Source organism: Mugil cephalus, chromosome 19 (assembly GCF_022458985.1).
Source record: "Mugil cephalus isolate CIBA_MC_2020 chromosome 19, CIBA_Mcephalus_1.1, whole genome shotgun sequence".
NCBI lineage: Eukaryota > Metazoa > Chordata > Actinopteri > Mugiliformes > Mugilidae > Mugil > Mugil cephalus.
The window spans coordinates 15,553,067-15,573,788 of NC_061788.1; the positions used below are offsets into that span (position 1 = coordinate 15,553,067).

The 20,722-nt window shown below is 40.9% G+C and overlaps 1 protein-coding gene across 1 annotated transcript in view; it reads right to left on the reverse strand.

Moving 5' to 3' along the window:
• Nucleotides 1-20,722, reverse strand: part of grin3a (glutamate receptor, ionotropic, N-methyl-D-aspartate 3A) — a 46,947-nt gene that overhangs the window by 16,376 nt on the left and 9,849 nt on the right. Inside the window, exons 2-5 of the mRNA XM_047569120.1 lie at nt 19,248-19,990; nt 3,463-4,132; nt 2,345-2,728; nt 1,269-1,414 (exon numbers count right to left, since the gene is read on the reverse strand). Coding sequence (XP_047425076.1) covers nt 1,269-1,414; nt 2,345-2,728; nt 3,463-4,132; nt 19,248-19,990 — 1,943 coding nt within the window. The remainder of the gene's footprint in view (nt 1-1,268; nt 1,415-2,344; nt 2,729-3,462; nt 4,133-19,247; nt 19,991-20,722) is intronic.

The following is a 20,722-nucleotide window of genomic DNA, read 5'->3' on the forward strand; positions in this document are numbered from 1 at the left end:
CTCAAGACCGATTCTAATTACCCCTCAAATGAACACTAAATTTGGCAAGATTACATTTCTCTGCTTTCCAGCTTGCAAGTGGAATGAATTACAAAAGTCTCACCCCACTGGATGACACTTAACTTTGATTTTTTTTTCTTTTTTAGCTTCAAATGTATAGTGATGTCTGACTTGTTAAAAGAAAGTGTTATCTAAACACCACAGGCTTTGCTTTCTTCAAGCCGTGTAATAACCTAAACAGCACTTTAGGTGATTGTTCTGTGAAGCAAATCACCAACCACAGCATAGTGTGTCTGGCCCATTCACGAATGCTGAATTTAATCTCCAAATGGCGCTGCCCTGTCAATGGAGCATACATTAGTGTTACACTATAACTTGTGTAAAATGTAAACACATGCAATATACTGCAACATTATGTAAATTGACCATAGCGTTAATTCAGTAAAGCTAGTAAAGCTCAGCTAACAAGGCCAGCTACATCAGCTGATGGTTAATCTACAGTATAAGCAACCCACATCAGCTGATAACTAAGCTGAGAGCTCAGCAGGGCGTCTATTGGCAAATGTCATTCAAGGCTCCTTCCTAATACTGCTTTATTCTGTCTACCTTTGCTGTTTCCTCTGCAAGCCACTCTGCAACCCACCTCCACCCCAGCTCATCCTTTTATGCTGTTTTGTTCTAAATAAATGTAATTTCTGTGTCACTGACGCCTGCTCTGGTGTATATCTTGGGGTCTTTGCTGATGCTCACCCTGCCTCAGGCTTTTCCTCGTGGGCATGTGGAAACAAACCTGTTCCCTGGTGTAGAGGGCTGTACCGCAGCACACGTCCTTACTGTCCTGTTACCACATGCTCATTTTCTCTAAAGATGACATTTTCCTTCAACCCCCTAATCAGCGCTTTACAAGCTCAGTAGTAAATAACAAAGGAACAACTTGTTTCATCCATTCAAACTGTGTCCTACACAGCCTGGGACTGAGTTCCCAGCTGCCTTTTCTCACCATATTTCTGCTACGCTCTGCGGGGACGCCAGTTGAATGCTGAAGCAGCTTAGGATGACAGCAGTGGCAGGGTAAAGAGGAGGGTGAGATCTGAATGTGAACAGACAGGCTTGTGGTGGGAAATGACAGCAGCAGGGATGCAATTATCCTTGCAACTTTTTCTTTAAGTTTCGACTTTCCTTGTGGATGCACATACAGTTAGCCCGTGTGTACTTGATCAGTCACGTTTGCCTTTATGTTGTGCTGTTTGTGGCCTGTATTGTCTTACTTGAGATTATCTATGCCATCTGGTGTTGCTGGGACATTGTATCTCCTCATGTACTCATGCATCTCAGGGAAACTCTTCTTGACGTAGTCCTCTGCGCTGCTTTCTCTCACTGTAGCAAATCGGAATCCCTGAGAGGGATGGTGGAGCTGCAAGAAGAGGAAAAGAAATAAACCTAGTCCTTACCTTTAGAAGGCCTTTAAAAGCATTAAATATTGGAATTTTCCTTTTAAATTGGGTTCTTGCTTTCTTTTTTTTTTTTTTTCATTTCTCCAACATACTGACCCGATATTGCTGCGCTCTTTTGATTCAGCGAATTTGGAGAGATGGCAAATAGAATTAAGGACCTCTGCACAATTTACCCTCACAAAGGTGGTTTAATTAAAGAGTTTAATTAGAGAGTCTAATAACAAAGATTTTTTTAAAGAAAAAAAAAGATGGAACAACAAACAGCGCAACAGAACAACAAACTGATTAAGAAAGTTTGCGGACAAACATTTAAAACTTTTGCCCTTTTAATCTGCACTCAAGGATGATAATGAAATGTGTGTTCTATCGAAATTAAAGACCCTGATAACGCGTTTCTCCATCACACTGATAATAAAGGAGATTGCGTTCCAGGTTTGTACTTATTTTCCCACTCTGTTGCACATTCAAAAAATAAATACCAATAAATACCACAGATTCTCAACCCTTAACCTGTCATTAAATGGACAGGTTTAATTTTCTGCGTCAGTCAAAACACCTTTTTGTCCACTCAGTGCAACCGTACATCCATATACATCAGTGCGACTTCTGAAAGACGTGCAAACCACTGCTCAAGATCAACAGGAAATAAATGGTCTTCCTCTCGACATGTTGTCAAGATTGGAGGAGCACCATTTTTATTCCTTTTTCTGCTCTCAATAACAACTCCTCCATGGCACCAGTGCTTATCTACTTTTTTTTGTAAGAGATAGAAAGCAATGTGGTGGGCACCTTACAATTTTTTTTCGTATGGACCCCGTATATCACAGATGGATGTGGCATGCCAATGCCTGCAATAAACATTTCTTTGAAGACTTTTGAAACTTTGATACCTTTGGATCATGAATCCCTGACAATTGTTCATAGGTCTTCTCTCCGACCATGACAGCGGCCAGGTTGGCGGTGTAGGTGGACAGACAGAAGAGACAGAAGATGGCCCAAAGGTTCATCAGCAGACGCCCGGTCCAGCACTTGGGGGGCTTGATGGCCACCGTTCTCCCAAAGAGAATCGCGTAGCAGACGTTGAGCGCTGAGGAGAAAGAGAACACTCGTTCGCGGTTGCGTCCACGCGGCGTCATGCCAAACGGGCTGTGCCACTCATACAGGGTGAGGAAGACGGCGGTGACATGGAGGGAGACAAAGATGCCGAGCCACATGGACCAGTGGAGAGGCCACATGAAGGCCCCAATGGGTGCAGCTGTGTCGCGAGTACGAACCTGGGCAGGAAGGGACATGGAATGGGGAAAAAATATATAATTGATATTACAAAACATGGAGAAGAAAGAAAGAACTGTCATTATCAGATTTTATGGTTTGCGAATAAGTGAAGTGGAACAGAGCAAGATGGGAAGAACAAGTCAAAACGTTGGACACGCTTTCTCAGGTGTGTCCAAACTTTTGACTTTGACAATAAATAAAAGGGAAGCTGAAAATTACAGTACCCTTGCCTTTATCAGACAAAAACTATTTCAGATGCACATTCGATGCAAATCTAATGTGATAACTGCTCTTTGTTAAGCACTATTTTGCAAATGACATACTGTGACATGAGAAAGGATACACCACAGAAAAAGCTTTAAATAAAGTTGAACATCTACCTCTATATGTTTGGAGGAAGAGAGGAGAGAGCGATTACCACCATCACTATGCCTGTCAGCTGGTGAGAATAGCTATAGTAATTGTAATAATAAGTTCTCCCCACAAAGCTGTACACTCTCCAGCCCAACCCCTCACGGGGAATTACATTAGAATCCAATATTGAAGGGCTCAAAGTAATAAAAATCTACCATATTGATAATGACCACCGGCATACCAAGCGGACAGTTGAGGTGAGGTCAAAGACACAAAGCAGGGAGAAATGGGGCAAAGACTAACAGAAATGAGGAGTAAGAGGTGGAGAGAAAAATCTAATGATGAAAAAAGAAGTCAGCAAAAGAAGTGCTGTACTGACCAGGATCCCCAGACTGGTGGAGAAGAAAGGTGAAGTGAAGTCAATGACTTGGCTTCTGGCTGAATTGATGCTAAAAGAGGTCACGGCCAGGTGGGCGGCACCACTGAGCAAATCACCCACCAATCCTGTCCAGCGACCATTCTTAAGGCCCCCATACTTCCCGTCTCCAACAATATAGAGGTCATATGTGAAGCCCATGTCCTCTGCCAGCTTCTCCAACAGGTCCATGCAGTAACCATAACAACATTTCTTCAGGTCTGTGGAAACAGATCCGTTGGGTCCGGCGAGGTTCTGGAAAAGTCCTTTTAAAACTGAAGTTTCATTGGTGAGTGGGTCCAGACACAGCTGGCCAGCAGGGCACAGTCCATCCCCATCTACCTCACGGGTAAATACAAACGGGTGCTCCACCAGCGTCACCACCCGCATGTGCAACCGCGCGGGTCGGCGCCAGTCACCTCCGCCTCCAGGACCCGGATGGTTTGGCCAGGCCCCCTGGTCCATCATGACTCTCCCCCTGCGCCAGCGTCCCAGACGGGTCCAGGTTGGCTGGCCTAGGGGGTCCAGCTGGAGGGACCAGATGTAGTGATGAGCTTCTGACATGACATTCTGGCTGTGACTTTCTCTGGATATAAAGCCACTCTGGCCCTCGAATGATGTGTTGGACAGAAATCTAAGGAGAATGAGGGAGAGAGACAAGAACAGTCAGGAAAAAAAGGTGTGGTAGGGATGAGAGAAGAAAAGAAGAAGAGGAAAGACTATAGTCTTTCCTCTTCTAAAGACTTTCTGTGAAGGTGAAACACTTTTGTGCTATTGCATGCAAGATTTCTTGAGAGTTAACTGAACATTAATTGACCGCTCCAGAAATGTCTGGTAAACCGGTAAATTTGGGATTAAATTATTCTAATCTAATACAACAATCTTAAATCAGAGGTCATAGTACGTTTTATCTTCTGATCTACTGTCAAATGGTTGACCGTTAAAGAGACCAGTCATTCACTGATTCAAAATTTCCAGTCTTATTTCTTTTTCAGTAATTTATTTTGAGCGAAATCTGAAAGACTTTTGTAGTTTACACAAACTCATGAAATGGACCACTTGTCAAAAAGCTGAAGTTGAATCAGTACCTTATTAGGGTTAATGTTTCTTGAGGTATCAATAAGAAACGTTAAATGTCTTATTTAAGCGGCAATAGACATTCACATTTCCAGAATTCTAACTGAGCACCTGATATCTTTATTCATTTAAAGGTTGAGCATGAGTTTTTATGCTCAACTTGGGAAATGTCATTCAATTCCATGGTATGTGCAAAGGACAGGATTATTCCTTGTAGGATAACTAGGAATAAGTGGACCTTTGAATGGGTGACAACAAGATTGTAGAGTAAAAAAGGTTGTGCTAGGCATTTGAAGAAATGAACAGTGCTGCATTTTATTCAGGTTAAGTTAAAGCTACCAGTGTAACAAGGACCAAATACACAGTGCTCAACAAATAATGGAAATTACTGACCAACCAAATGTCCTTTTAATGAGGTTTGAGGGGTTTTTTTTGGCAACAAAATTAGCAGTGCAAGGAAGTCAAACTGCACAATTAAGCGCAAGACTCAGCTGGTAAAGAAGGTTTATTATCAAATTAATGGTGTAAGACTGGCACCAGAGAAGTATATTATCTTTTTTTTTTTTTTGCCTCAGTGGATGTCTGAAGAGTGTTTGGGTGTTTGACAGTGTACAGCAGGCCACGGTCCAGTGATCCCACCACCTCTCACTCACTGAGCCACACTACTGAATGTCTGAGAGTGTCAGATACAAGGGCACACACACACACACACACACACACACACACACACACACACACACACACACACACACACACACCAAAATGGATATGTTTGGATATAAGAATAAACGCACAGAATGATGGTAGAGGCACGCTGCTTCAATATGCCTTCAGGAGGTAATGATGTAACTGATGTGACCTTTCCCAAAATATCTTTATGTTGTCACCTTGTTCACTGGAAGCTTTTCATTTCCACTACCACCTTGTCGACTTTCCTGCGTCTTTAACAGGTTTGAAGCTGGTCTGACAGCTCAACTTATCCGTCTGAAGGTCAGTGTCTCCACCGTAGCTTGTAGATGCTAAGCTACCTGGGCAGTGTGTCTTTGTCCTGACTGCACGCAGTGGAAGTGACAAGGCGTTGCACTCTGCCGACACTAAAGAAAGTGGCGTGTTTTAATAGCGAAATGTCACATTTCACTAAAAGGTGTTACAGTAGTTAATGGGTTCAGTCGAGACATCTGTAACATTTTTGTGTGGATATACATTTCTGAGTTGAAGAATAAATGATCAGCGTTCATCCCCTACTGACGAACTGCCGGTGAGCACTTTTAAAGCTCATTGTGGTGACTACCGCTGTTGCCAGCGACTGACTCATTTGAACTGATGCGTTATATTAAATTCCTAACCCTGCCAAACTTTAAACTGCGGTGAAGTTTTCAGTAGCATCAGGACACCACCCCAAGACACAATGAAGTAGTTAAGTATGACAACAGTGTCCAATTTAAAATGAACAGGAGTTATTGTTCTGGGAGTGACAGAAGAAAGTGGATAAAAGAAGTAGATAGTATTTATTATTAATAATAATAATACTAAAGGGCTAACCGAATGCTACAAGTCTAGACTTAACCATGGGGGACATCTGAATAAAATGAATCCTGCCAGCATCACATTATTTTGTTTGTTCTTTCTTTGATGACTAACAGAGTATTGTTTCCAACTCCGTGACCAAGTCTAGTGGAAATGTTCGCCTGGCGTCCCAACAGACTCTAGAATCGCCTCTGAAGCTACTCTAATCACATAATGAGAACTCCAAGGATACTCATTACAGCTGGGCCTGATTCTGATTGTCTCCACTCATTAATGAACTACTGAGTTCTTCTAATCAGACCAGTGGTGAAACGGACACACCCACAGTGGGTGGCTGCTCTGTCTGTGCTGACTTTGGATGCCTTTGAAGTCAGGAGTGGTCAAAAAAAGAAAAAGAAAAAAAAAACATTGGTTTGCATTGCATCTGGCCGACACTGAGGATTTCCTGTTGTGTATTTTCTGTCATGAAGGATAATTACATTTAAGCATTTTCTCCGATATTAACTGAGATACTCATTGTATTTTTTAATTTATACATCAGACACAACTCAGGGAGATAAATAATTTGAATGTGAAGATAAGAGACAATAGAATTTTAGGGCTTTAAATATAACTTATAGATACACTGTGTCTTGATTAAAATCAGTGAATCAGTTTTATCAGAAAAACATCACCCAGTCTTGTATAATATATGTAAGGAAGCCTTTGAATGAATGTTTTTTCATAACATTATGATTCATCAGTGGAGCTGACCTTTGACCTTTTGAATGTAAAATGTGATCTCTTCATTATCTTATCTTGTTAGACATTTATTGGAAACTTTGTCAAAAAAATATTCTTGACCTTTGAACACCAAATCCAGGTATTTGTGCTATATTTGAAGAAATTGTCTCTATACGAGTTGAGTTTAGGTCAACCTAAATGCATTAAATTCTAATGAGTTGATACTTCAGTCTAGAGATGAGATTTTTGGCTTTTGAAGGGAGCTGGATCTTGTGGATCTGTTCCTTTCAAAGAGCCATTCAAAGAACTGACTCATTTCGTTAATTATTTTTAAGAAGCCAGCCTGGGTGTAACTAATTTTCCCAGACATTAGCACTGTGATAGGGTCAGAACTTCAGCTCTGTTCCCATTTTAAAGATCCAGTCAGTAAATTTGGTTCGTCACAACTCTCTGTCAGTCCAAGTGAGCATTGGTGTCAAGAAATTCCATCATAGCTTGCACAGAGTAGGAAACTCACTATAGTTTATAATTGTGTCACACTCACAAGCTAATACTTATTTTACTTGGATACTTAAGCCAGAATTCACAACTTATACATATTTAAAATGTTAATACAGGGTTTCTATGTTAGAGTTTTTATGATGTAGTGTCTACATCAATTTAAAGCAAGTAAGTATTTCCTCGGAATTGACAATGGAGATTTGAAATGTGTCAATGTAAAATACCTCCTGATGATTATGCGTGTGTCTGCTGGCTTGGCCATTGGTTGAGTAATTCCATAGTTTTAACATGTGTATGTGTCAAGTACATATCTTGATCTTTAAGTTAACTTAGTTTTAACTGCCTAAATCTAGTTTTAATAACCAATAATGAACCTAATACTGAATCAAGTTGAGCTTTCACAGTTTCTTCTTCTTTCACTGTATAGTTTCAGATCATTTTGATGGTAATACAAAACACTTTTGTCCAGCATACTGTAGACCAGTCCAAGGACATGTTGATATATAATAGGTCTTTGTAGGGTCACCAACTGTCGAGACAAGACCCTGACCCCCTACATCTGCAGTTCCTATATTACCTCCTACACTCTAAAAAAAATGCTTTAACTTTTTTTCTTTTTTTTTTTTTTAAAATATATGTATATATAAACTGCAGCATGATTCATTTCCATCTCATGAAATGTAAAATGATGGCATTTGAAGTAGGTAGGCAAATATTTAGGTCTTTTTTAAGCTGAAGAATGGCGCCCGGATGAATCACGTCTTTTGACAGCGAAACTAACTCAGTGTCGTGTCCGCCTGTGTTTATGTTCGCGTCACTGCTCGAGCACCCTGAAAAGGGATGCACTTTCATCTTATTGCTGGCAAAAGATTCATCACTGCATGTTTTTTTTTTTTTTTTTTTTAAGTATCAAACCATCTTGTTCCCTAAAACCAAATGTTGCTGCCTTTTTAGCGACATAAAAGTGTCTGCCAAGAGTACTCCTCCTTGTTAAACCAATCCCTGCCTGAAGCAAGTAGAAAGCGTTTTACTTACATCGGTTGAGGGAATACAAGGCTCAGAGGGGACATTTATCATATAACCTTTTCTATCTTTTATAGCTTATCTGGCAACCACATCAGAGTAATATCTTTTTTCTCTTTGATGGGCATGCATCACCTTAAATGATTTTTATCAAGAAGGATTGTCTCTGGTGGGCAGAAAATCCTAGTGAAATTTGTCTTATCTTATCCGTTCATATGGCCTTAAGCCACCTAAAGTTAAAAATAAAACAGATTTCAGGTTCTTTTATCTATAACCCTCTCTCCTGTCCTAAATTGCTATTCTGTATTTTGCGAGGAGCATAAATTTGTGGCGCGCTCAAGACAAGACAAGAGTCGCAAGTCTCACTTTTGCACAATGACTCTGAAGTTCAACGTTATTTAAACAGACAATCATTTGTTAACAGTCTGATTTCATCACACTTTCAAATATGTTCTGTTGGAAATGTATGGTTGAAGTCAGTTTTACTTGTTAACTCTACACCGATTAGGCATAATGACCACCTTCAGAGAATGGACATGGTCCCTCGGAGGGTGTCCTGTGGTGTCTGGCAACAAAATTGTTATTGGTGATGAGGGGCATCTGTGGATCAGACTCGTTCCAGTCATAGATGTATATACCTAGACGCCACATTGACTGTGGGGGGGACGTGCCTAAAGCCTAAATCTGAATCTTGGTACAGTGCCAGCAGAGGCAGCGGTGCATATAAACCAATGAAGGAGAGAGGTACTTTGCAGTTTTAAAGTAGAACTCTGGACCGATGTACAAACAATTTGTTAAAACCATCAGACATGTAGCTATGATATGACACAGGGTGCTTGGATAGTTTAAAAATGTTGGTTTTACTACCTAAATACAAATCGTCACCTTCCTGAAATAATGGCATATGTCCTGTTTATAACAATATATTTTTAATAATCAATAATGTATATTTATTCACAGGTATGATATAAGTAAGGGATAATATAGAGTGAGCAGGTTGTTGAAATAAAGGGGGAAAAAACAGATGTAAGCTATAAGCATAATGCATGCAGGAGCGAGCGGTACTGTACCAAGATGGCCGCCCTGTACACACATCGCCCCAACGAGCGGCAGCAGTCAACAAGATGTATATATGTCTATGGTTCCAGTGCATCCCACAGATACCTGATCAGTTTTTTTGAGTTGTTCCTAAACTGTTTTTGTGTGTGTGTGTGCCTGTGTCAGGCTGCACCCTGCTGGGTACGGCTGCTTTGAATGTTTGCCACATCACACAGCCTTGCTCAAAATAACATGTTTATAGTGTGAAGTTATCTTTTTTTTCCACACACACACAGGAAATCTAATTAATCACTTTAAATCAAGGCAGGAAATCCCTTTAATACAAACTAAATCTGTGCTTCCAATTTTAGTTTAGCAACTGTAATTTGGCAAGGCTTGACTGGCTTAACTAGGATCAGTTCCTGTGAGAATCTGGTTAAACACCATTTGGATTTCATTACAGGGTGGTGTGCTTTTACAGGCACAGAGAGAGTGAGAGTGAAAACGGTTCTGCATGCAGTTTAATAGCCCTAACACCAATCAGAACAATGTTGTTGCTGATACTCTTCTCTCCATCATAGCACAGAGTCTGCAGATCATAGCCAGACACTGAATTAATTCCTAGCAGAGAAACTCTGAGACCTTCCCTCAATTAACTGTGGGTAGGTGGATTTCAGGTTTTGGTAAGGCAGGTCTGACTTTTGCTTTCTCTACATACCTGTTTTATTTCACAGACATCTACCATATTTTAAGGTCATCTCCTGGTGGTTTTGACATATATCCCTGGAAACTTTGGCAGAATGCATAGCCCTATCGTGAGTGCTGTATCATCATTATACTGTACATAATAAGTAAGTTACCCAAACTGCCAGGTCATGTATGAAGCACACACACACACAGCATACAATTTCAACCCATGTGTCACCTCAACCTGCCAACCCACAAAATGTCAGGATGGGACATTGTTCCACCTAAAAACACCAGCAAATGTGGAGAATGAACAAATGGAGCAATGTTCATTTGTGCTTGTTATCTGGATAGTGGCCACTCCTTTTTGCAAAGAAAATTATAGGAGCCAGCATATCAAAACTTCAAAAGGACAGACAGAGACCCAAGGTTGATATTATCTACTCCATGCCTCCACGGCTGCTGGAAAGAGAAAAGTTATAAATGGATATGTTATTACATGCCCTGCAGCTACCTTTAATATCTATCTTACTTTCTTATGCGGCAGTTAACACAAAAGTAGGTACGCTTAGTGGTATTTTCCTTCTCTACTGGATTTGAAGCCAACACTCTGCAAACCTGAGCCAGAGTGTCATGCGTAATGTTATACATATATACATATGTACGCTCACTGGCCACTTTATTAGGGACATCTGTTCAATCGCATGCTAACACAAATAGCTAATCAGCCAATCACATGGCTGCAGTTCAATAGATTTAGGCATATAGAGGTGATCAAGACAACTTGCTGAAGTTCAAACCGAGCATCAGAATGTGGAAGAAAGGGGATTTAAGTGACTTTGAACGTGGTATGATTGTTGGTGCCAGACGGGCTGGTCTGAGTATTTCAGGAACTGCTGATCTACTGAGATTGTCACGCACAACCATTTCTAGGGTTTACAGAGAATGGTCTGAAAAAGAGAAAATATCCAGTGAGCGGCAGTTGTGTGGACGAAAATGGCTTGTTGATCTGAGAGGTCAGAGGAGAATAGACAGACTGGTTGGAGATGGTAGAAAGGCAACAGTGACTCAAATAACCACTCGTTACAACCAAGGAATGCAGCCTTGAAGAAGATGGGCTACAGCAGCAGAAGACCACAGCAAGTGCCACTTGTGTCAGCTAAGAACAGGAAACTCACAGTTCACACAGGCTCACCAACACTGGACAATAGAAGATTGGAAAAACATTGCCTGGTCTGACGAGTCTCGCAGGGTCAGAATTTGGCATAAACAACTTGAAAGCATGGATCCATCCTGCCTTGTATCAACCATTCAGGCTGGTGGTCTTGGCACACTTTGGGCGCCTTAGTACAAACTCAGCAGGGTTTAAATACCACAACCTGAATGAGTGTTGTTGCTGACCATGTCCATCCCTTTATGACCACAGTGTACTATCTTCTGACAGCTACTTCCAGTAGGATAATGCACAATGTCACAAAGCTCATATCATCTCAAACTGGTTCCTTGAACAATGAGTTCACTGTACTATCATGTCAATATGGACCAAAATCTCTGAGGAATGTTTCCAACACCTTGTTGAAAGTATGCCACAAATAATTAAGGCAGTTCTTAAGGTAAAATGGGGTCCGACCTTTTACTAGCAAGGTGTACCTAATAAAGTCGCCGATGAGCGTACATGTGAATATGAACTATAAGGCCTCAACTCTGCTTTGTTTGTTACACACGACTCATGTTCAAATAAAACACAACTAACACCTGTTTTAGACGTTTAGAATACTTAGCATTGCAATGTCAGGACAATTTTTTTTTTCATTTCCGCGTTTACTACACCTCTAGAGGGGGGCTGGAGTTGCTCTGCGTGTAATAATTTTGCTGAAAGTATGTGCTGTGACTGCAGCTCGCTCAAAATGTGACACAATGATTTGTTTACCACTTTCTGTAACTTAGCATGCTTTCCAAAAGTACTACTGAATCCTAGATCTGTAACGCTGTCATGACCGGTGTCACGCAATACAATAGAATTAAAATGTTTATGGTTTAAAGTAAAAGGTTCAATGAAACTATTATTTTTGCTCTGAGTTTCTATATGTTGGAACATCCATCTATTAGCTATTAGTACTGTATTCCAACAACCAACTATCTGAAAATGGTTGTTAGTATTTCTTCTGGGTTGCCTGAAAATTTCAAAGCAAGATTTTGCACACAAAGCAGCGTACGCCCTTGCACCATAATACATGGCTGCGGCGCACTACGTCGAGATAATACGGTAGCGTCCCTTTTGGGCTGCTTGCTCCCCACAATGCTAAGTGATGTGCCTTGAAAGAATTTTCTCACAGGACAGAATAAATGAATCACAGAAGAAAAGCGCAGTTCCTGGAGCGCTGAGCAAATGGAACCCAGTGGTAAATAGAAGAAAAGAGGTTCTGGAATGAAACCGCGAGGACACAGAGTTCATCCGCAGCCTGATCTTTCTCGGTTCAAAGGTTTAAAAAGCAAATGGAGAGCGAGAGAGAGCGCGGGACAGGAATTAAAGTAACAATGAATAAATCAGCTATACAGCCAAGCAGAATATCAAGCAGTAACTGATTACCCCTATTTGAAATAAAGAATTATTAATAATCTCATAACGTAATGTGAATCATTCTACATTATTAGATTATTTTTCATTCATTTCTCATATGCATCCATTATTTATGTCAGTTTATTTGGTGTATAAATATTCTGAACACGCAGAACAGCTTTGAGTTTGAGACATTTGAATTTGCCTCTGTGATGTGAGATTCCCCAAGAACCTTTTTCATTTGGGAACTGAATAAATTCAACTTCTATACATTGAGGGTGTTTCACACACCAGGCACATGTTACTGCATTACTGTCTGATTAGTTTTGTTTCCCTGGAGCTATTTCATTCAGCCTACTTGCATAAATACATGATTTCTGAAATGTTCCCTTCACTCCCCACCAAGCACCATAAGCAGCACAAATACAAGCTGGAAAAGCATGGCAATCAAACTGTGTGAATTAGGCATCCCACAAGATGCATTCAGGGACTTTTTAATTTGTTTTTTATTTGCAATTCCTGAGTCACTGCCTCATCCATTCTATTCATTATTCACAATTGCTGTTGGAGTCCTCACATCTGACACCTGTTCTCCGGTTTTATTGCACAACCTGGAGGAGAACATCTGGCTAAATGCTATCGTAATCACGTTTCGCTCTTTAACTCGGGATCTGTTTTAATCCGGTTGGTTGACTAGATTAAAAACAACAACAGTAACAAAACCAAAATTGATTTATCTGCATAAATCTACATTTTGAAATTGCTCCATGTCCTTAAGCTTTTTTTATTCATCAGTTTTAAATTGCATTTTAATGCGATTTTAATAAAAATAAATGATGCTGCCGACATCTGCGTCGTGTCTTTCTTGGCCACATGTGCTGGCGTTTAGCTGGCGGGGTCTGCAGTGATTCACGTACAGTGATCCCCGCCGACACTACAGTTGTCTCATGGCAAACACCTCTACATGTCATCAGCCTATTTGCCCCCTTTGTGGCAGGAGGACAGCTTGGCCGGAGATTCTGCTGCAACCTTAAGTCCACAATAATCATGCAACAGATTCCCTAAAGGGGTTTCAGTGTCCAGCCTGAGAATGGCTTCATCTGCTCCGTTGCTCATCTGTCTCATGGTTTCTGGCTCCGACATAACTGCGGTGACAAGCGCTCCCTCCAGGTCAATTCATCCACCAAAGCACCTGATACCGTGAATCTGCAAAGACCTCACCGCACTGGAAATAACTAACGTGACAACAGGTTGAATGGAAAAAGCTTTAAAAAGAAGTGGCTGGAGTGACCCTCCACACACTGGGAAGGAAATGAAATCTGTGCACTACAGAACTGGCCATAATTCATAGATGCATGCCACCTGCGAAACAAGGACACAAAAAGACATTGAGTTATGTGAATAATAACTGACACACGGCACTAATGCTATCAGATCCCCTCGCTCTACCCTGACCCGCTTCTTCACACCATTTATGCTCTCTTCCCCCTGATGAGCAAGTGAAAACAGGTGCACTCAACCATCTTCTGCAGAATTGGAGAGGGGTGGTGCACCTGAAGCCACACAGGAGAGAAAAACAAGGCTGAAACACACAGTAGATTCTATTATAGATGGACACACAGACCTAGAGGCCATATTTCTTGCTTAGATCTTAATATGTATATAATAGGGTGTTAATCTTCTTTTCAGTATTTTCTAGTCTACCGATGTTGTGAGAGGGACGTTTAATTTCATGCACAACACCTCTTACATGTCTTAAAATAGTTTCACTTTGTAAAGTTATAATGCTAGCAAGACCTGCAGAAGGGTAGGTTTAGTGTAATTGTCGAGTAATGATTTTGTAATCGTGACACTTAATTCAGTTTATGGGTTTTCACTGTTTCAGCAGCACTGTACTGTGCAGCCTTTTAAACCAATAACGTGGAGATTTTGATTTCGCTGTGAGCTTGACAGCATGAATACCGCATTCCGTGGACCTTCGGGCGGACTTCAGCCAGAGGGTGCATTGAAAATTGAGAAGGAGTCCTGGCATTTGGAAAAATCAGATCTCAGTCCAGAAGAGCCCTTACAATCTCCATTCACACTGACACTTTTAGAAACTTCACTGGCCGTGAAAGTTTGTTTCAAAATTCCTCAGAAACCACAACTTTACAATGATCCCTGCAGGTATTGGTTCTGCCTTCGCCTCATCCAAACCGTCATTCTGCTGATAACCCTGCTAAATAAAGGATATGTAGCAGATCACTCAAATAATAGAATCCCCCCTGCATATGCAGGTAGCATTTGATTAATAATTAAATGTTAAAGTCAAAGTTAAGTATAATTTGGTGCGGCAGCTTTGAGTGACAGGTGGGTGCCATCACAGGTCAATAAGTTTTTGCATCACCCGTCTCCGCTTCACTCACACTACACGTCTTTTCCCAACTTTGATTTAACCAGGGAGATGCAGTGATGGCTAAAGTCGCTAAACTTCAAAACTGCTCTTAGGGCATCCTAGGGGTGATCTCACGGATGTGCAGTAGTCAGTATGATGCATTTTCTCCACAGACACAGACACAAGTGCGTCATTTAGTGGTGTAGAGGGATCTTACGCAAACCCTTGAAGCTCATCTCACCAGACTAATTTGGAACGCGGCTCATAGAAAGATACAGGAAAGGTCGAGATTCCAGCACAACTTCTAATACACAGAACAACTTTATTAGAGCGACATATTTTGACCTACGCCCTTTATCAGAAACCCAACGCAAAGAACACGAGGGAACGGTGGTGTCAAATGTTCTCAAATAACTGCCCCTGCCACCATTTCTTCTATTAGATTAGATAGATACTTCATTTATTCGAGGGAACTCAGTGTCCAGTAGCTTCATCGCATGTCTCATACACATGTCTCATACACATCATACTCATCTTCTTATCCACGCTAGGGTCTCTGTGGTTGCTGGAGTCTATCTCATATCCCACATTTCTTTTATTTTACCAAATCCAAAGGTTTCATTTTGTATCGATAACACACTGGAGCTTATCATAGCTGTTACTGCCTGCCCAGTCACTCTAGAGGTTTCAGGTCAACTTTTGTAAAGCATCTTGAGACAATTTGTATTGTAGTTGACGCTATACAAACAAAACTGAATTGAATTGAATAAATTGGGCGAGAGACGGGTTACACCCTGGACAGGTCAGGAGTCTATCCCAGGGCTAACACATAGGGACAGACACATACTAAGATGCTTTTTTTTTTTTTTTTTTTTGCATATTTCAGCAAAAAGGACTGTTTATGGGAGAGCAATGGCTTCTTGATCTTTGGTCAAAAACATTTTACTTCTGTTACTTGGTTTTGTGCTGCAGCATAAATGAAAGAACTAGCATGTATGCACTTCAACTGGATCTTCAACAGAGAATGTCAATATTGTTTCCAAAATGCAATCTGACTTTTGCTTCACCCACAGCTCATTCACATATAAATATGTGAATCAAAGAGAAAATCTCGCCCTCTCTCGGGCTGTCCACAGCCCCCAGAGCCCTCTGTCATAATGGAATATTTTGACTGAATGAATATTTAGCACTAAGTCTGCATTCTTTGCTGGTAAATGACATGTGCTCCTAGAAAGCCAGAACCGAGGCATAAGGTGACAAATCGTAAGTCATTTGTGTATAATAATGAAAACAAGATTACAAGATTATTTACAAAAGGGAAGTTTTTTCAAAAAACCAGAGTGCTGCTGCATGCAAATTCCACAGAAAGAATCTATTATGACCTGTACTGATACGTTTGGATAAAAAAAATATAAAAAAAAGTGAACACATTTTTTTCCAACAAAACTTCAGTGTGATATGTTGTAATACTTGAGTTAAGGCCAAAAGCGTGTTCTGTGAGGTGGAAGTAACTGACCTTTAACCACCAATTTATAAGTAGTACATCCTTAAGTGCAAGTCAACATTTAAACTGAATTTGAAGACATTGCTTCAAGGCGTTTCTGAGATATCACATTCAGGTGAATTGGATGGACACGGCATCACGGTGACCTTTGACCACTTAAGTTGATTAGTTTGGCTTATGTCAGGTTGAAGGAAGTCAGAATAAATAAACGTAGCACCACAGGCGGTGCTGCATTAGAAATCCTCAGAACATGCTCTGAGTCTGAGACACAAATAAAAAAGATTGAGGTAACTTGGTTTATCTGACCACTAACCCATCATGTCCCCATAATCAGATTAAAGATTTTTTTTTTCAAAAAGGAAACTAATCATATTGTTCAACTGCATATTACATACTGACTGGAACAAAACTCAATTTCTCTCCGATCTCTGTAACCTTGAGAGATATGTGGAGATTGGAAAAAGAACAATAAGTCAGCATCTATAAATAAAACCCTGTAGTAGGAGTGTAATCAGACAACACAAACAATTCCACGGTGTTACGGAAACTGAATGAGATATTCCATTCTTTTTCTTTGCCTTTTCTTTAAGTCTCTGTGGACGGTTAGAGTAGAATGCTCTTTTGCATTTTCCTGCTCCAGGAATATGGCCGACTTTCCATGTCTCCGGTGTAACAGCCTGTACTTCTGCCCAATAGGGTCAGTTAAAGGACGAGACAAAAGGTCCTACTTAGCAACTGTTCTTTGTTCTACCGTATGTAACACGCTGACAAATTAACCAACACTTTTAAATAAACCGAAGTAACGTAAACACAATCTCCTTCTGCTTTCCCCCAAGCTCACCGTGCTCAAATAATTATCTTCCAGGGATGTTTATTCTGCTGATTCCGGTGTTTTGAGGAGAAGTCGGAAAGGTCAGTCTCTACTTGTGATGCAGTAGCGTGCTATCACACACCACTCATCGCGTATATCTCAGCAGTTAAGTGGCACAGCTGCAGACCTACAGCTCCGCCGCTGAATACAGTCGACGGCACATCATAATTTTACAGTGTGTACACTGCGTGCTCTCTAATACGCCTCATGCATGTACGTGCACACACCAATGTATGCACACAGCAAAGTCACAGACGCACCACAGCCGAAAGTGAATATATGATAGTTGGGTGGTTCACTTGGCTTTTTAACTCGATAAAATTTCATGAATTTGAATTTTTCTAGGCTTCCAAGGACTATATTGATGTTTTAGTATCTTCTCACAAGTTGTGTGTGTATTTTAGCCGACCAGTTGTAGATTTCAATAATGTGAAAACAGCTATAATCCCAGCAGAGCAATAACCCCAGAGTTTCTAGTGGAGTTTTTTAGTGGCCAGCAGATCAGACTGTATTTATACTGGGAATCTCCCAGTGACTGAGTCAGAGTTGGTTCGTGCATGTTTTGGTCATTGAATTTTCCGTTCAGAAAAGGAGATTAAAAAACACAAAATGACTGGTTATTTGATTTTCATTTTAAAATTCAAAAATTGAAATTGAAATTCAAGGCTATTTTCCTTGGAAGAAGGGATAAACAAACCTTAAAAGCCGGTCGATTTTCATGTTCTAAAAACAAAGAATAAAAAATATTGTGCAAGTGAAAAAAAGAAGTCATATATTTGGGCGCTCTTTCCATAAACGCAGCACCGCCTGCATACATGCTTTTACTTTGAAAATTGCAACTTCTGGTTGCAGAATACAAAAAAAGGGTCTCTTTTTTGTTTCTGTCTTCTAAAATTTTATTTTTTATTTTTAGAAACGCAAAATGAAAATCGACCTGTTTTTAAAGTTTTGTTTATTCCTTCTCGACTCTGATAGAGAAAAATGCCTTGAATTTCAATTTTAATTTTTGAATCTTAAAATGAAACTCATTTTGTGTATTTTAGAGTGGTGAGAATAAATCAGAGCATTGATTTCAATCAAAGTAAAGAAAACAACAGCAAAGGTTTGGAACCACAAAACTCAAGAAAGTTTTCAAGTTTTCAATGCATTTTTAACTTAAATTTTTACAAAACAAAAGAATCCTAAAACACAGAAAATGCATTTGTGTTTGCACTGAAATTTCAAATTCATACAAAGTGGCTAGCTGTGAACTAATGTATTCATCATTTGTAGAAAACAGGCTAAAACATGCTAACTTGATTACCTGATGGTTTATTACACAGAACCATATAAGAAGTCATCCTGGTAAACAGTTAAGAAAAGGCCTGCCAAGATTACATGGCAAGTGATTGGAAGAACCGTCTGCCTATCGACACCTATAACAGGCAGAACACAACTGTCTGAGGAGGTTTGAAAGCTTGCAAGCAGTCAGTGTAGTAAGCTAGGTAGCTACTTCATTCTTGCCAACCTTGTAAAAACATTCGTGCATAAAATGTCGGAGACATCATCTCCCCATAACTGTCAGTAATTCTTTTAGGTTTTGGTCTGCAGCTCAAGTACATGATCGAATATTATGTTCTTGGGCTGCAAACCTCACAGCATAAAGAGAGACAAGCATAGCCACTCTCGAGCTTATCCCAATACTTATACATCCTTCCTTAGCTGTTTTTATTGTCTATTCTTCACCTTAATGGGGTTTTCATGATGCTGAAACAATCCTGTTATGGTGCAGAAGCTTAATCACATTATTCAAATGATGCAGTCTCAAGAGTTTGAGGTGCATGAAAATTTGAGCGTAATCACAAGTAAGTATGGCCTTCCCTACCTTGCCAAATATTCCCCCGAGCTGCCATTGCTTTGTTGTACATCCATACAGTTCGTAGTCCCGGGTATGAGTGCCAGAGCAGGATTCTCCCGGGCTGCACTGCCCACTGCACGCGCCACCAGCTCCAACGAGTCGTGTACATAGTGATCCAGAGAAGGCGACCCCATGACCCCATGGGCCAGAAGCCCTAGGGGTAACCCCTCGGTTCTCAGCTCTGCCACATTCTGACTGTCCCCCAAGACCCAGTGAAACTCTGGGAGCGCCATTCGAGAGGCCAGAGTCCATAAACGGCGCACCTCGCGGATGTCGCATCCAAATGTCACCACTCCTGTTGTGGTTGAAGGTTCTCTCAGGGCCTCCAGCTGCCGTATAAGGGCCTGCTGCTGGTCTGATTTGGACGAGGACGTGGATGAAGTCGAAGATGAGGCAACGGAGGATAAATAGGGGGAGGAAGACAAGGATGATGGGGTCTCCGCTCCCATCGGGATTCCTGACGCTGCTGCTGAAGATAACAGTGAAGAGGAGGAAGGGGGTGAGGTTGAGGCGATTGCTGTCAAGTTGACAATAGTGCCCAGGTGGAAGCGGGTGTTGTTCTTGATGAGGAGAACGAAGTCGCTAATGTTCCATTCCTGGCACAGCAGAACGCTGATGTCCCACCAGCCATTCATCATCAGCAGGTAGTATAGTAGATGTGATGGGGGCGCCTCCACCGACCGCATCGCCATTTGCAAATGAAGTGGATTCTGTGTAGAGTTTTAAGAGGGTGAGGAAGATTTGAGGGATTGGAAACATGGATGGAAACGCCAGAGGGAATGGAATTAGAGAAGATAAAATAGGGAGGAGTGATAGTTGAACAAGTAAACAGTGGGAAATGGAGGGAATACAAATGTTAGTGTCATGGGAGTGATGAACAAGTGGCGATGGGGAAGACAAAGAGTTTGTGGAGGTGAGATAGATTTCCCAGAGACATGGGAGGAAAGATAAAATAGTAAAGGATAAGTTGTGGAACAAAGGATATTGTGAGAAACCGCAAGATAAGCATAATGGAGAGTGTGGAGGTGGGGCGCAGTGGCATGGAAGAAGACAGAGGGTTGGAAAGGAACAAGGACATGGTTAACCAGGGAGGTAAGTGGAGTTGTGGAGAAGGAAGGAAATAAAGAAGGAAAAGAAAGAAAGGTTCATAAATTCAGCAGCAGAATTACTTTCAATCCTAGAATTCAATTTGTTCCTTAACAACAAACACAGTCTGCAGCATATAATGGATTTCAACCTCCGCTTACCATCTCCCATGAATATCATTATTCACATCACAAGAAACACGCTACGTCTGTTTTTACTTGTTGACACAACTATAGGGTCTATCCGTTAATGGTCCTTCACACAGTCACCTAATTCAATTTACACCCCTGATTTACAATTCATAAATACATCAGTTGATTTATGAGGCCTGGACATATCAGTGATTTCCACCTGGG